This window comes from Cyprinus carpio, chromosome B4 (genome assembly GCF_018340385.1).
Source record: "Cyprinus carpio isolate SPL01 chromosome B4, ASM1834038v1, whole genome shotgun sequence".
Classification (NCBI taxonomy): Eukaryota; Metazoa; Chordata; class Actinopteri; order Cypriniformes; family Cyprinidae; genus Cyprinus; species Cyprinus carpio.
In genome coordinates, this window is record NC_056600.1 from 3,692,336 (window position 1) to 3,710,018 (window position 17,683).

The 17,683-nt window shown below is 36.3% G+C and overlaps 2 protein-coding genes across 6 annotated transcripts in view; both read left to right on the top strand.

Moving 5' to 3' along the window:
• Positions 1-3,741: 3,741 nt before the first annotated feature.
• On the top strand, positions 3,742-15,794 carry LOC109076704 (zinc finger protein 800-like). 4 transcript variants are annotated; one of them, XM_042721646.1, is made up of 6 exons: positions 3,742-3,934; positions 7,361-7,436; positions 10,281-10,376; positions 10,560-10,703; positions 11,327-12,587; positions 14,814-15,794. In XM_042721646.1, coding segments are annotated over exons 2-6 (1,554 nt in total). In that variant the 5' UTR covers positions 3,742-3,934; positions 7,361-7,384; the 3' UTR covers positions 14,815-15,794. The 4 variants fall into 4 exon arrangements, with proteins under 4 accessions (XP_042577580.1, XP_018947923.2, XP_042577581.1 ...); XM_019092378.2 differs by having other exon boundaries at positions 3,743-3,934; positions 7,361-7,481; XM_042721647.1 differs by lacking the exon at positions 3,742-3,934 and adding an exon at positions 4,004-4,300.
• A 757-nt stretch (positions 15,795-16,551) lies between these two features.
• The window catches only part of LOC109104261 (metabotropic glutamate receptor 8-like), a 189,148-nt gene continuing 188,016 nt past the window's right edge, over positions 16,552-17,683 (top strand). Inside the window, exon 1 of one of the 2 annotated variants that reach the window (XM_042721648.1) lies at positions 16,552-16,714. The gene's annotated coding sequence lies outside the window, so the exon portion shown is untranslated. The remainder of the gene's footprint in view (positions 16,715-17,683) is intronic. The other variant, XM_042721649.1, reaches the window with a different exon arrangement.

The following is a 17,683-nucleotide window of genomic DNA, read 5'->3' on the forward strand; positions in this document are numbered from 1 at the left end:
TTTCCAAACAGGTTTCCAGATCATTGTGGTTTTGCATTGAGACCTTTTTTCATAATTTACAATTCAGCTCCATTTCCTCTTGTTTAATCTCTGAGAAGCTCTTCATCACTAGCATAAGAATCTGAATATTTAAAGGAACAGTTCACCCAAAAATGAACATTTTCTGAAAATGTGGTCATCCTCAGGCTATTTAAGATGTAGATGAGTTTCTTCATCAGATTTGGAGAAATGTAGCATCACATCACTTGCTCACCAGTGGATGCTCTGCAGTGAATGGGTGCCGTCAGAATGATAGTCCAAACAGCTGATAAAAACATCACAATAATCCATTATGGATTATGGACTTGTATTTTAGTCGAAGTAATGGTTTTAAGTTAAAAATGTCTTGATGGATTTGTTTTTTGCAAACACCCAGCTTTTCACTTCATAAGATGTTAATTGACTGACTGGAGCGGTGTGGATTACTTGTGGATTATTATGTTTTTATCAGCTGTTTGGACTCTCATTCTGACGGCACCCATTCACTGCAGAGCATTCATTGGTGAGCAAGTGATGGAATGCTACATTTCTTCAAATCTGATGAAGAAACAAACTCATCTACATCTTGGATGGCCTGAGGGTTTTCAGGAAAGTTTTGTCTGAACTATTCCTTTAAGGAGCCACAACTCCTGTAAAGATCCCTTTTTGCACTTTTTGTTGTTGTTGTTTTTTTTTTTGGATTTGAGTACCATTTTATTTATAAAAAGTATTGATACATGAATTTATAAGGCGAAATAATCATGTATAGTTCTTCTGACTGTGCAAAGACAATACGCTCTGTGAACCCAGCTTGTGTTTTCTGTGACGGCTCTTTACTCCCGAATATTACCGTGTTGCCTTGCTGCCAGTGCGAAACTGTCCATAGGTCAGCTACCAGAGCTAGAAACCAACCCCGGATCCCTTCCACACCATCTTTTATGCGTGAAGTGCTTCCATTTGGATTTGGCGCTGTAATGTTTTGAGGTCAAGCGGCGGTGAAGTTCCCCCAATCCACACCGAGTCTGGATGAGGATGTTCGGTTACATGTTTTGCCTTTTCCCATTGCACGTCAGTCATTAGAGATTATTCTATGGAATTATTGACATGATAATATATATATATATATATATTTCAGAATAGTGTGAAGGACCACTTAAGTAAACCGAATGAAATTGTAATGCGGTCAATATCTGATCATGGTACCCTTTTTGACCTTATGGCTCTTTCTTTTGAGATCAAATAGTGCCACAAATCTGTGTACTACAGTTCATCGACAGGAAACGTTTAACTGTAACTAAGCTATGAAGTATTATTATTATTATACAGTAGGTCCTTGTAAACACATCCCTCTTGTAGAAAATAAGGAATGTCACCATGGCATAGCAGTGCAATTTTATTTATATATTTTTATTTCTTTTTATTTTCTCTCTTTTCATTTTTTTTTTTTTTTTTTTTTGCAATTCTGACTTTTTATCGTAATTCTGAGTATATAGATATTTTGTTTCTTGCAATTCAGAAAAAAAGTCAAACTGCGATATATAAACTCAAAAATCACTTTTTGTCTCACAGTTCTCACAGTTCTGATTGTTTTCTTGCCATTGCTAGATTATATCTTGCATTTCTGAGAAAAAAGTCAGAATTGTGAAAAAAAGTTGCCATAATATATATAAATATTTATTTTAATGTTTTTAAGTTTTGTTTGTTTTATAGTTTTTAATTTTGCTTTTTTATTTTTTATTTCTGTATTTTTTTTTTGTAGTTTTTAATTTTGCTTTTTTTATTGTTTTTTTTTTGTGTGTGTGTGTGTGTCGGGGGATTTGCATTTTATTTTTGTTCATTCATTTTTTTTTAATTTTCATTATAACTTTTTTTCAGTAGTTTAACGGCTGATTTCATAAAGAATGACGTGAGATTCCAATCCTCTTTGGTTTCATTTGAATATTTGTATATTGTAAGCTACATTATCGGTTACACGTTTAACTCAAAATCCCACGCAGAGTTTTCTGTGAAAGACACACGGCTTGCTTCCACGTCAAGGAAAATGCCTGAAGCAATATGAATTAATTCTGTAATGTTCTCCATTCTGTTCAGTTCGTCTACTGATATGTATTGTTGCATGTGTGCATACTACTACTTTGCCATTATTAGTGAATGTCATTGCTAACTAGCTGGTTTGTCATAACACTGCACAAGCAGCCCTGTTAATGAGCTCATTCCCAACCACATCACCGGTCCACTTTTCCTCTGGCAGATGCTGATGTTGTAGATGTGTTATAGCCACACCTTCAGTGCTTCGATGTGACCCAGCCATAACAATTGTAAAGATTTCGAAGGCCTTATTTTTATACCTGGACTGTTCGTACTGAATCTCTAAATCTGACATAAGAGGTGTTCATAGGCATTTCTCTCATTCCTAAGACGAGCTCCTGTGTCCTTTATACAGTTTGTGTCCTGTTGGCCCATGTGTTCTCATTGATATAGATGTGTATTTTCAGGTTTGATGATATTTGCATTTCAGCTGTTACAGAAATACATTTTTCTTACCTGCTTGCTTGTGTTCTTGATTTGCATTCAAGTGTCAGTGTTTATTCTATCTATCTATCTATCTATCTATCTATCTATCTATCTATCTATCTATCTATCTATCTATCTATCTATCTATCTATCTATCTATCTATCTATGCAGCCTGCGTTTGAAGTGCACGAGCTCATATAAATTAATTTTCGAGCGGTTCCTAGCAACGTCAGGTCAGGAAAAAGTTTACTTAGCTATTTATTATTTTAGATTTTTACATTATATTATTTTACAATTTCTGATCGGTACATCTAAATATTGGTCACTAATATCCGTTTTATCTGTAAGAAGTTTGTTTCATTAAATAACACCCTAGAATTAATATTATAAACATTGCTAGGCTACCTATGTAATTAATGAGCTAATATTGATATATCAGTCATATAATCTTACTGAATTAATTTATAGCTACATTTTAAAAATATAATGTAATATAATATAATGACCCCTGCGTGCGCAAATAATAATAATAATAATAATCACTATTGTCAAAAATGTTTTTTTTTTTTCTCTCGAAATTTCAAACTAATTTAGCCTAAAGTAAATTTATTTGCACTGGCATTAGTGTGATAATCAGTGATTTTTTTATTTTTTTATTTTTTTTGTAGGTAGGCATATATATTGATTATACAGTAGGTAATAATATATTGTCATTATATAGATACTGATTAATAAGTTTAGATCATATAAATCTTATATGATTAACTTAGTAGCTATATCTTATATGAAGTAGTAAATCTTATATGAAATAGTTTAATTAATGGAAGAAATGCATTTCTTTAAATGTATTTACATACATAAACACTATATTACGTATTTTAATGAGCCTAAATTATATTTTAATTAATTTTAAAATGTATAGGAATTAACTATTATAATCGTTAGAATTACAAATGTAATAAAATTGTATTTAAAAAAAAAAACATGGAAAGAACGTACTTTTTTAAATGTAAAAACTTTTTGATGTCATTAAACAGCATGTGTGCATAAATATTTAACTATTGTCAAAAATGTCATTTTTTAGAGACTTTTTCCTTTTGTTAAGTACATTTATTTGCATTGGCATTTGCATGATAGTCAAAGCTATTTACTGTAAAAGTAGATTTGAGTCTCCTGGATCGACCTCAGGTTAAAAGTCGTCTTTGCCGACAGTTCGCGAGTCGACTCGAACGCGTAACCTCTCAGACAGGCTCGGATCTCGAAGCACTAGGTCACGGCACCCTGAGAGCTCTCCAGTGTTTGCTCAGTAGGACACGTGCGCGTGGTGGAGGCGTCACGCACCTTCCACAAGCTCTTAAAGTCAAAGTCGAAGTATCTTCCGGGAATCCGCGGATTATATCGGTAAGAACTACCAGAAGCTTCGTTTACGCTTCTCAACCTTTGATGGAGCGGTTTACTCGCGTCTTAAACACGCAAAAGCGTCGCGTTTCCTCCCAGAACGCGGTTGTTTTGCAGAAAATGGCGTCATGGTTTTGTTGTTCAGTCCGTGGATGATGAAGAGACGGCTCGGTTTCGAGTCCGCGCATCATTAGACAGGCTTTAGATGGCTTATTAGGTGCAGATGACTGTTGTTAAGTGCGTTATTTGTGTTTTGTGGACATTTTCATCATGTGTGAGGAAGGAGAGTGCGCGCAATGGCGCAAGGCTCTCCAGCGCTGCGCGCAACGACGAGCGAAGCGCAGCGCAGCGGTTCGGAACTCAACGCAGGTTCGGGTTTGTCTGGTTTGTTTGGCTGTCGATGAGTTGTAAAGTTTGTTTTGCGTGTTTCATGACGTCTTTTATGCTTTTCCTTATGCGTCATCATCGCCCTTTGTGGTTTTAAAACGAATTGCGAGTGGTTCTTCCTCGTCTAGCCCGTTCGCGGTAACTTTATTAGTTTCAAACGCGTTTGTGGATGAGGTGGGGGAAAAAAAATACTGAGAAATCAGGCTCAAGTGAAGGTTTGGACACCGTGACAACATTTCAATCAATCAAAGGGCAGAGTATCGAGCGAGAACATGCCTGATTTGAGGTTAAAAAAAAGTTTTCCATGCTTAAAAGTAAGTTTAGTGCTTTGTAAAGCAGCTTGTTTAGTCACAGTTTCTCAGTGTCAGCACCATGTAGAGCTGTAGGACACACCGGATGCCACACTGAAATTGGCAAATGAAAACATGAAACCATCAGCAGCTGCTATTATAGGTGTTTGGCATTTGAATACAGATGTTTATAAACTGATTGTCAGCTGGTTCACTTAAGATCTTCATTTAAATGTGAGAATGCAGAGAAAATAATACTTAAGTACAGTAATGAAGAACAACTTGTAGTAATTTACACTCTTGAGTTGTAAATGTGTTTTCTGGAGATTTTGTGTTTACATTTAAGTTAGTAAATATGCAGACACAAAGTGATGTAATGCCTCACAATGTGCTTTGTGTGATGCCATAATCATGTAACTCATGCGTGATATTATGTTAAAATGTGTCAAAATGTGTTTTTAACTAATTGTGTTGACACAACTGACTTTTTATTGCGTTTTATAACACAAAGCACTTTGTTTACATAACACTTATCATAATAGATGAAATAAAAAAAACCTAGAAGTAAAAAAGAAAAACCACAAATATTAAAATTAGCAGCTGTTTCAAAAACATTAAAGGAAAGACAGGAGAAGTAAATAAATACATTTTAAAGTTCAATTACAAGGACCAATTTTTTATGTTATAAAAATAACTTTTTTTTAAGTAAAAATCTGAAGAAAAAAAAAAAAATCTGAAGTACAATGTTGTAAATCATTTATACAGTGGTAGTTGATATTTGGCCCGAAATAGAGAAAATCTTTCAAGTTTCATGTTTCAAGCTCTTATAAATGAGGAAAAATGATTTTAGAGCCAGTTAAAAGTTAAAATAATATATATATATATTTATATATTTTATATTAATATATATATATAAAAAAAAAAAAAATGTTTTCTTTTAAATCACCCAAGGGGACAAAAAAAATTTCCATGACTGAATCATCCAAGTAATGAGCGAAATCCTCTGCCAGTGTTTACACAAAAAGCGTTTTTTGGATGATAGATGTTGTTGGGATGTTCGGAGCTCTTGATTATGATGATCTTTTCGGTTCATGAAGTGGAGGCTATTTGAGTTGTCAGCGCTTCTGGTTGTTTATACGACCATAACACACCAAAGTATTCAGATTAGTGGTTTTTCGTTTTTCAGTGACCGATGATTAACATTTTATCATTGATTCTTCCCAAAGTTTAATGTCTTATTACATTCTTGTCTCTAGAAAGTAAGCAATGAGACCACATGAGAATCACAGTTTCCATCACCTGTTCTCTGTGATAAAGCATAATGCATACATCATATTTAGAAGCTGATGTCAACAAGAAGTGAACACATGTTACTCTTTCTTATTTTATGTCATGAAATACATATTTAGGGGTTCGGTTGTAAGTAAAAACAAAAACATAAAAATGGCATGCATTTTGGAAGATGTAGAGAGGGAGTGAGAACTAGATAGATAGATATAGACAAACTGATCTTCTATGAACTTTTCAATGGGCTTGTCATGTAGAAACCTTCAGTGATTGTCAAGACTGAGAGCATATGTTGTTGTTTTTCAACCAGACTCCAGCAGAGGGCGACTCTTAGAGATCTTGCTTAAAGAGATAGTTCACCCAAAGATGTCATCGTTTACTCGCCCTCATGTCATTTCAGACCTGTTTGTAGATCACAAAAGCAGATGTTTAGCAGAAAGTTCATGCTGCTCTTTTCCATTCAGTAAAGGCTGATGGTGACCAGAGCCGAGACATGATTTTTCCTTTTGTTTTCCGAAGATAAACAAAATATATTGCATGTAGTTGGTTTAATAAACAGTCCAGTTGTCTAAGGATTTTGAAAACCATGAAAAAGCACACATCTTATTGCATTACAGTGTCAGTGAGTGTTGTTTGATGGCTCTCTTTAGTGTGATTATTGAGTGTGTAGGGTCTTTTACAGGCACAACATTTACAGGGTGAAAGACATCTGATGTAGGTCCTTTAATAACCAGTATGTTTTTATTCAAGGGCAAAGGACGTGTTGTAAAATGGACAAGCAAAGTTATAATGGACAAACAAACTGACAGAGATACAATCAAAATCTACAGTAACTAAATTTCAAAAAGGACAAAATTACATGCATCATATTTTCCGGAAAATAAGTCACACTGGGTCAAAATTGCATTGTTAAAGGGCACCTATTATGCAAAATCCACTATCACGTGGTGTTTGGACATAAATGTGCATGTACATTTTATTTTCCTGTCACTCCACAACAAGTTCTTTCAATTTAATGGTATTCAGAATTGATTTTTTTTTTGTTAAATTTGATAACAAACATAAATGATGCAAATCGTATATTATTTAAATGCACCATCATACAAATAAACTTGCTTTGCACACTTTTTTTTGTGTGCTTTGATGTTAATTGCATTATATAAGCTTTGGAGTAAAAGTGGCAGCATGTTTTATTTATTTATATATATATATATATGCCCATATATACACATTCTGGAAAATATGGGAGGTGGGAAAGCCTAATTTAAAAGATATAACAATAACTACATTTAATAATCAGACATGCATTTAGAAATTCAGTTTAGTAATTTAATAATTATAGTACCATAAATTAAGCTAGATTTAAAGGTTTTTGTCAATATATCATGCTTTAAAAGCTCTCTGCAGTACCGTTTAGGGTTTGGCATGGCTGTTTATTGCTCTGCTGTTCTCTCTTCCTCCACAGAGACACATCTGAGGTGGTTCAGAGATGGAGGAAACCCCAGCCAATGAGAAGTCTTGTCAGACGGATGAGGTCACAGGTGAGGACTCTGTGCCTGGGCCTGACCATACGAGCAAGACGCTAGGTAAACTTCCACTTTCTGCCTGTTTATTGAATCTTAAATGAGTACTGCATGTAGTACATACTACACGCTTCTTGACCATTGGGATCCATTCTGACCGGTCCACATGAATGGATATAATCCGAACAAGAGTAAATGCATTTTAAAAGCGGCCCATCGGCTCTGATCCTTACCTATTAGAGGATTACAGCAAATTCCTCCATGGCCTGCTATTGTCCCTCACTCAGTAGGGGTCAATAGAGTCTGTGACCCTTGCAGTGGAGAGGTCATGCCCCTCCCCCTCAGCTTATTCTTTTAATGGAAGATAAATTTACACACGCATACATAAACTAGTGTGAATTGGTGGTAACTTACACTTCAGGTTACTGAATCAAGCTAAGTGCAATTGTCAAAGGCTTTTTATCAAGTAATGATCAGCTCCTTATGAATTAGTTTGTCTTTTATAAAGATTTCTATCATGTTTATAACTGTGGTATGATGCTGAAATGAAAGTGTTTGTGTGGAGATTGTGACTGAAGCATTGATTGAGCTGCTCTTTGCCCCATTATTCTGGGATGTCCAGAGGCCACGCCCCCTGTGATGAGGGGTGGGTTCAGGGGAGGGGCTTGAGGTCTGTGTGAAAGTGATGGGATGTAGCAGTGTCACTTCCTGTTGACGTTACGTTTTCATGCTTTGTTTTTACTAATGGTAGAAATGAATTTAAATTTCTTATATGCTTTGAAGAAAGTGTATTCCATTCAATTCCAACATTAATTTTGAGCATACAAAACTAAGATAAATACATTTCTAAATTGAAATATAAATGTGTTTTCTCCTTTTTTACTGTTCCATTTGCATATTTTTTCCTTTCATATTTCCAGTTTTTTATAATTAGTTTTTGTTTTTATTTCAGTATTCATTTTAGTTTTAGTAATTTGTATGTATTTTTTATATTTTGGATATTGGATTTTATATTTTAAGTTTTCATTTTAATTTTAGTTTAAGATTTAGTCATTTGCTTTTTTTTTAATTTTTGAATTAACTTCGGTTTTACAGTTACAGTTTTTTTTATGTGATTCTGACATTTTTATTAGACTTAAATTTTTTAACATTCTGAGTTCAGATTTTTTTTAAAAATCAAATTTTATTTTTAGCCTAGGTTTTAGTCTTTTTTAAAATATTTTGAATTATCTTTTGTTTTTATAATTTCAGTTTTCATTTTAGTAATTTGTGTGTAATTTTTAGTAGGTTTTTAAAAATTATTTTTAGTATTTTAAACTAGCTTTATTTTTATATTTTCATTTTTCATTTTAATTTCAGCTTAGTAGTAGTTTTTCTTATGCTTTTGTAATTTCTATTAGTTTTTTCATTTATCTATATAGCTTTAATTAATTTTTATTCCAGCTTTGGTTTTAGTAATTTTAGTACTTAAACATATTTATTTCAATTAGTTGCCAGGGTAAAATTTTTCATCAAGTTCATCAACTTTTAAATATACATTATTTCTGATAAACTTACCGTGAAATTACTAAATAATCTAAATATTTTAAACTCTTTTATGTTTTACTATCTGCAAGCCAATGAGTCAAATCAGGTTTTACTTACCAAAACTAAAATAAAATCTCTCATCTGACACTTGGCTCTTGTGTACAGACAGAACTGTTTCGTGCAAACATCAGTCAGCAGTGTTCAACCGCAGAGCCCTAGATTGATTCTGAGTGTGTTGACTGCCACCTCCTCACCTAGCCGTCCTGACATTGGCAAATTTCCGGCCGTTCCTGTAGGAAATTCCCTCACACAGTCATAAAACACCTCCAATATAAGGCGAGTCTCTGAGGGCCGCTGTAAACACACCGCTGGGCTTTGCTGGCTGGTCCGGCCATATATTCACCAACATCCCCATCATCAATCTCCGACTGATTTGGTCGCTTTATCCACAGCTGTGTTCATGCCCCGTATCTTCACACACAAGTGATTTTTCACCTCCTCACGTAGGGAAGAGTTATTGTCTTCCACTGCGTATCTGTTCCCATGTAGCTCTGGTGATGGAAAAAGCTCTTTTAGAGTCATTTTAGATAATCGGTTCTTTAACATCTCTAGATTTCTAAGAGAATATAACAGGTTTTGCTTGTGCAAACTCGTTCAGATCCTTAACCTTGAGTATGAGCAATAATAATACTAGTGATATTTGCTATTGCAGACTCCACTAATAAAAGTCCTTTCTGTTATAGTCTCCACAAACTAGAGCTTCATTAATCACCACCTTGAAATATTGGCATACATAACCCAAACAGAAGAGATATTATCCGATTTATCCAGTGGAAAAATGGAGATGTGTATTAAATCAAAGCTTTTGTTTCAGAGCCAGACGTTTTCGCAAATACTCATCTAGACAGCGGCCATCAATAATGCAAACTTTAATAAAAACTCATTTAGAAAGCACAAGCTGAACCTCTGAATGGATATGACTCATCGGCGAGATCTGCCATGCAAAACATACTGGCATGAGCACAGCAGCTAACTAGACTTCAGATCATCATTTCTGTATAATGAGTTTGTCTGAAAAGAGATTCAGCCTGACGGACTGTCATAGGTGTTAATAAGAGAGATAAGCAGCATTATAACTGAGGTCTATGATTAATTGGATGAGTTTTCTCAACCTTCACTATGTGCATTTAGAATATACTAGAGTTTAGAATGATGGTTTATGCCTTTTCTTTGTTTACAGCAGCAAATCTATTGGTTTAAAACTGTTCTGAACATTTCAAACGTCTAGTGTGCATGTTGTAAATAATTCATGAATACACTGTTTTTCTATTGCAGTCTATTCCACAGAACCTGGAGATCCTCCTCTGCTACAAACACCGCTGCTAACCTCCAAATCTGGCATCCAGCAGATCATCGAATGTTTCCGCACAGGTGCTGTGTCTGTTCACAATGTGTTACCTAACCTCTGTTTCCTCTCTTTATGATCGTAGTAGACTGAACAGTTAGAATGAAATGGAAACTGTGTAGAATTTTTCCCAATCATCACAAGCATTGACTGAGCCAACACAGAATCCCTAAGAAGTCTAATCACTGCCCTCTTGCGCTTACTTGCAGGTACTGCACAGCTGAAACACATTCTCCTCAAAGAGGTGGACACAATCTTTGAATGTAAACTCTGTCGCAGTCTCTTCCGTGGCCTTCCCAATTTGATCAAACACAAGGAAATTTATTGTTTCACTCGAATGCCTGAACCTGATGGTTAGTACAGCACTGCATTTCTACTTTTCATTCTCTCCGAAAGAGTATTTTTTATTGACATATGGCTATAAAGCACAATTGATGATTGCAATTCTGCCTGTTCATAGAGTTGTTCATTCCACAAGCTGTCGTTTTGGCAGATTGGCTTCAATAAAAGCTGTTTTTAGACTAGCGAGAAAGTAATGAGTTACTTACAGAATGTTTTATAGCACAATAACCTCTTATATATCGAACGATCAAATTAATTTTAAATTCTCAGTTCATGTCCCCTTTAATAAACAGATAGCATTTATGCTACTGTACCTTTAAGACTTCTATATGTAAATTTGATTGGTTAAACTTAACATATTTCACACTGCCATTAATCACGGTTTGTCAAGTTGTTGAATACTGTATGCTGATGACCTGCAAACATAGATGATCATGTTAATTATGGTTATGGTTGGGATGTAATAACTGATTTATCAATGACACATTGTTTTTTCTTATCAAATGTTCTGGGTGAACTTTATGTAATAAATGTTATAGTGTATCTACATAGTAATCTTTAATATAAAAAAAAAAAAGAATACAAATGTTCTATAATATGGCCCCTTTAACTAATGTCTACTTCTTGGTTCCAGGCCTTTCTGGAGATGGCAAGAAGAGCATAAAAGAACTTCTTGAAGCGATCTATCCCCGATCTGATAAAGAGGAATACATACTGAAACTGGAGCCCATTGCTGGCAACCAGAATGCTGTGTACCAGTACATGTCCAAAGAAGATAACCTGCAACCTTCATCTCGGAGCCCAAACCACACGACCCCAGACAGCTGGAGACACTACCACTCCAACAGCCAGGAACCGTACATGGAGCAGGTCCAGTTGGAAGAAGAGGAGAACAATATTATTGAAGAGGAAGATAAGAGTGAGAACATAGAGAAGGGAGAGGAAGATGCAGAAAAGGGGCATCAGGATAGCAAAGAACCTGAGGAGCCAACAGAAGAAGCATGTGACAAAGACCTGGCCCCCTGCAAATGTCTCATTTGCAACAGGACGTACAGGGTTCGAGGCCACCTTAGAAGACACCTGTGGACTGTACACAAGATTGCATCTTCTGGTTCCACAACCAGCTCCAGTGATTCCACGTCCAGCTCCAAGAAAATACCCAACGGTAAAGTTCCAGACAATCCCAACACTAGTCCCAGCTCTTCCTCTGACGCCCAGAGCCAGAAGAGCCCCAAGGAGGACAAGGTCTCATCCAAGGCTCACTTCTCCATAGGCTTTGACTTTAAGGCACGCTTCTGCAAGCTCTGCAGGCGGACCTTCAGCTCTGTGCAAAACCTGGAGAAACACATTGAGCTGCACACGGATAATGGCACGGACTTCTTTGTCAAGTTTTACAGCTGTCCGCTCTGCCGCTACAAGACACGCCGCAAGAGGGACGTGTTACGCCATCTCTCAGAGCTCCACAAGAAGAAGTCCTCCTACCTGAGCAGGATCTCCCAGTCGCTGGAGAGCTACGCCGTCAAGAAGCCAGCGGAGGTCGTGTTGAACAAAGAAGAGGAGAAAGTTCAAGGTCGACAAGAAGAAGTGAATGTCCACCACAGCCACACTTCACCATATCTGACACGCAGGAACTTGCCTCCAAAAGCTCCTGGCATAGTGGGCAAAAAGACCTTGAAGACCAGCAATAAGAAGCGCCACAACGAGGAAGTGACTCATAACAAAAAATTAAAGCCTGGTAGCCCAAAAGGGGGTGCTGGCAAGAAATCTCTGCACGTGTGCAATATCTGTGGGCAGAGCTTTAAAAAGACAAGATACCTAGGGTTGCACAAGAGAAGCCATCTGAAATCCACAACCAGGAGCGCAGGTATCAGAACAAGATCCAAGGTCATGCTTTGGTGAGTGCCTCTGAATCAATGCACTTCACAAACTCTGTTCCAAACCCTCGTGAGCTGCCTCTCTGTCTACTTCCTCCATAGGTACTGTAGCTCCTTCTAGGGCAGGATACTAATTGAAACGAAGCCTCATGAGTTAATAATATGGAGTGCTCTACCTAGGGACCCAGCTAACAGGGAACGTTCTCAGAACTTTTTGACAAACTCTTGCAGTATCGTTAATAGAACATTCAAAGTTATCTGGCCTTTAATAATGTTCTTAAAATGTGTTCTCCTCATAGAATGGTTTTTCCTGAAACGTTTTAGTTGGATGTCCATCTAACCGACTTCAAATGTTACTACTTTCAGAGTTCAGAACGTTCAGAGAACATTCAAAAGTAACATTCCCATAATGTTAAATGATGACGTGGAATGTTTCCTTTACATTCCCATAACCAAGAAAAAAATGATTATAAAACATTTTAAAATTGGATGTTTTGAGCATTCAGAGAACATTCAGAAATAATGTTTTTATAACCCAATAGGAATGTTAGTAAAACGTTCTTAGAACATGTTTTGTTAGCTGGGGAGTAACTCAGCAAATAATAGTGCTACTTGACTTACAGTTGATTCTGGTGGAGTTGGAAATTAGCTTGTTGCTAAGCTAACAACTACATTTTGGAGCAATTCATAGTATACAGAAAATATTATTCTCAGCACTTTAAGGTATTGAATAAAATACTAGACATTTCTTCTGCTCTGTTCACCAACTTTCCATTTTCAGTTAGCTCATTGCAATGCATTCTTCTTGGCAAAAGAAACATAGTTTTGCCTTCGAATTAGATCAGAACATCTCAGAAGCCAGATTATATTATCACAGTGCATTCTGCAATTGCCTTCTTTACAAAAACTGTATGCATTTCTTCCTTTGATCTGGCTAAAACATTTTAGAAGTCAACAGTGTAATGCTACCTTTAGTTTAAATCCTGATGCTTAATTGGGAGTGAGCTTATGATGTCTTAAAAGGCTGTCTAGGTAGGCAGCTCACTAGGTTGTGTGCAGCTGTTTCCTGTTCTCTGAACTCCGATGGAACAGCAGATGGTGTGTTGTCGCTGGAGAAAGGAATTGTGCTTTGGCTGGTGGACTGCTACCACAGCCTTGCTGTTAATGAATGAAAGAAATCCCAAGGTGGACTTCCTGCATGGAAGAAAGAAGCATGGATGCCACAGCAAGGCCTCGGAAATTAGGCCGCCCCGGTCTCACCTCAAGGTTTAAAGAGCTCTTGGGGAGCTGGTTGAGCGGTGAGGGGGGCTCCTTTAAGAAGCAATTGAGATAACTCACCCGAGTCCTTGGAAACAGCGCTCGACTCAGCCGGGCTGTATCTGATCTTCAAATAAGGGACAGGACCAGAGAGACAAGAAAAGCTCTCTGATCTTCAAATAAGGGTGACAGAGTTGCCTTGGGTATACATGTACATTTTTGACTTGCTTTTTTCCCCATTACTGCCCCATTTTCTCCCTGTGGTAGAAGTCCATATGTCAGTCTGACAGTTAGCATTTCCTCTGGGTCTTAGTCCTTGTGTTTGTCTCTGGGTTGCAGTTAGTTATATGTAACTTGAAAACACATGAAGGCTGGATTACCGCCCGCTCCCAGTCGACATGTGTCAGAGGGTTGCTTAAGTGATAATGTACTGAAGTCCATTCAATGGAAACCATTCAGCTGCTCACAGTCTCTTGCACTCTATCATAGGGAGATATATCGGTACCATATCAGACGACATATTATTTAATTATATATATTTTTACATTTAGCATTTTTACATTTAGATTAACTTAAAGTGAGATCATGGGAAAGAAAATATTTTCAAAAAATTTAATAACCCTCAAATATAATCTTTAGCAAATCAAAATGAATATCGGTTTTTCATAATAATGTTGTAGTGCCTAAATTTACTTGTAGAATTTAAAATGTTTAATTTTAGTTTATAATGTTGGATTTTTTATTCATTCAGACAAAATAGCATAACATAAAATTTTAACTTTGGTGCATCCCTACTATAAAATGGCTATATAATATATTGTGAACGGTTTCAATCAGTTTAATGACCATAAACTTACAATGTACTCCAATAACCTTTAAAGAATATCGTGGCATCCTCTCATAATGTGGTATTACATCATGCTAACTGTCTACAAATCCTTGATAATGTTATGATAGTATTTTGTGTCTCCTTCTGTCTCTCTTTATTAGATATCTTCTGACAGCAAACTGGATTTGCAGCAACTGTGGAAAGACATACTGGACAGTGAGAGTCGCAAAGAAAATCAGAACCACTAAAAAAGTAAAAGAAACATTGCTGTACTACAAAAAGTTAACAAAAAAACTTGCGGTATAAGAAACCCTCAGAAATGTGTGTGGGCTTTAAGGAGCTTTTCCTTTGTCCATACAGGAGAATGTATGTCAGTGTAACGGTACAATATTTTCAGGTGCACTCTATAAACCATTTATGAGGGCTTCTGACCACTCTCAGATATGAGAGGACATACATATGCTTTCCATTCCCCCGATGCCATCAATAAGATTTGACATTTCCATCCAAAACCAAGGAAACGTTTGTTCCAGGATCCTCTTGTAGTAGGTTTAGCCTCGGGTGGAGCTTCAAGGCACACATGCTCTTGGCGAGATGGCATTGAACTCCTGCAGACAGCAGCTGAACGTGGGCTATTGACACCCATCAGGCTCATTGGTATTCAGTGCAGTCGTATGGAGTAAGATCTGGATGTCTTTCTTTTCTGTTACTGAGAAAACCGTGGAGACTGAAGACCACTGGAACGTCATGAACTCGGATGCTACTTCACTTATATTAAGGGAAAGGGATCTTTTATGTTTGAACAAGCACATGCTCTGGGGAAGACAACCAGTTGTCCTTATATGAACTGCAGGCAAAAGTTAAATGTTTTCTATGAGATTTTTTAGTTGCCTTTTCGCTGCAGTTCTTTGATTAATTCGTCTCCTATCAGTTGTAGATGCTTCTTTCATTATATTTCTCTCCTCATTTGGCTGTTAAGATTTAAAGAAAGGATAACAGGTCTTCACAAGCATTCAAATCTGTAGATCCAAGTTACTTTTTTTAGCCTTCCGGAGGCTTGATGGATAAACGTTGGTAGAAGTTTTATTTCTCGTTATTAAAATGAATGTATTGACCTAAAATAAACAGCGAAATTGACTGTGTATTGAGTTTTTTTTTTCTTTTAAGTTGCGTATAAAGGCATGTTGTGTTATCATATAACAGGATTTCTATCATATACCAGGATTTCCAAACCAAGAGTTTGTGAGGAAACTAAAAGAGGTTTGTGAGTTTTCTTTTTCATCAAAATATGGTTTTGCACATCAAATTATTGTGATTCTATATATAAAATGAGACTTTAAATGTATTATTGATTATATTTATAGAAAGGCTAAAGATGATTAAATCCCAAGGAGTGATATCTAATAGTAAATCATTTAGGTTGTGCTGAGCAGTTTATCATAATTTGGTGAGCGATCAAGTATTTTTATACCACTAGAGGGCAATAGTGCACTATTAATAAACCAGCTGTCCCAAGTGTATTACAGCCAAATCTGACATTCAAAAAAACCTAAATATTGATTGAATATATAAATAATAATAATAATCATTCTGAGCAAACGTTCCTTGATGGTGGACCAAAAATATGAATATATAAATAGTATTTGCCATGCTAATTAGGAACTATTAGTAATTGTTTGCATTCAGACTCATTGAATTAATAAATTGAATTTGATTTTGTCAGTTGAGGTTTAAGATAATTAAGAGTACATCCAAAAATATTGTGTAAATTCGGTAATATTTAACTGAATTAGCATTCAAAACGTGTTAATGAGAATTTTCCTTCTGAAAATTGCATGTGATGCACGGAAGAGAGAGGGTGTGTGAGTGTGAGTGAGAAGCAAACGTTCCTGAGAATTTTCCTTCTGAAATGAGAGCATGTTTCATTTAAGATTGCATGTGATGCACGGAAGAGAGAGGGTGTGTGAGTGTGAGTGAGAGAGCAATCACATTCACAGGGAGGATTTTGGTGATGCGCTGTTCATTTCAGCACCACAAACCAGCTTCTAAGAGCAGAAAGAAGGTAAGATCTCGCATCTACTGCACTTTCATGTTGGTATTCTTTAAAATGGTATTCTCATGCTGCAGGAATTATACTATCAAAGAAAATACGGTTTGAAATGCTGCTCATGGATATCTTTAGAGTACGAAAACTCAGTCATCTAAAAGATAATTGTTTTATTGTGAAACGAAAAGGAATGTCACAGCTGTTTCTTTAGAGCTTGTTTGTGTTTTATAAGATGGCAATAGTTACTTAAAAGCACTTTATTGCTTCAGAACAAATAGTTGCGCTTTTAATGAGGGTTCTCGCGCATTCGTGATGTGTATATAAAGAATTGAAGCAGAATGCAGAGGCTGTGTTGATTAGACTGTGTGAATCATTGCATTGCATTGCATCAAAGGAATGTGCGTAAATGCACACGCATGCATGCATGCATGCTGATTCATATACATGGACTGTTGGGTTTGCAGAGTTTATTTCTCTCATAAATTCAGAATTATCAACCAGAAATGTGCGTGATTAATGTATAGGCTGTGGATTTTTAAACCTCTCATGTCTTTCTCACGAGTTGCATTCACAGACTATAAACTCCAAATTGCACGCGACACTGTGTTTTTGGAGAAGCATACGCTTTACAGTTGTAAGAGAGAGAGAGCTCTGGATTCCTATGAGACAGGTTCTCCTGGTGGAAATATAATGGCATCTCCAGTAGAAGATGGTTCTGCTTGACACATACTGATTCTTGTAAATTAAAAAGAGGAATGGGGTACACTGGGTAATAACTCCATCTGATATAACGACAGAAGAGAGGAAAGACCCGAACTCTCATATAGAGATTAGTTCGTGCAAACGAGTAGAATAGGCTGAAATAAATCCAATTATGCATATGCACATATACTATCATATATGCAAATGCATTCGATTCAAACAGGCAGTCTCTGCACTCGAGAAACCAATGCGCACTGGTCTTCCCCGAAGATGTATGGAGTA

What these genes read in the sequence shown, in the direction of transcription:
- LOC109076704 (XM_019092378.2), top strand. Translation starts at nt 7,385, where the DNA reads ATGGAGGAAACCCCAGCCAATGAGAAGTCTTGTCAGACGGATGAGGTC. An exon ending in CCATACGAGCAAGACGCTAG is followed by an intron (nt 7,482 to 10,280) that starts GTAAACTTCCAC and finishes TTTCTATTGCAG; the next exon opens with TCTATTCCACAGAACCTGGA. An exon ending in CATCGAATGTTTCCGCACAG is followed by an intron (nt 10,377 to 10,559) that starts GTGCTGTGTCTG and finishes GCTTACTTGCAG; the next exon opens with GTACTGCACAGCTGAAACAC.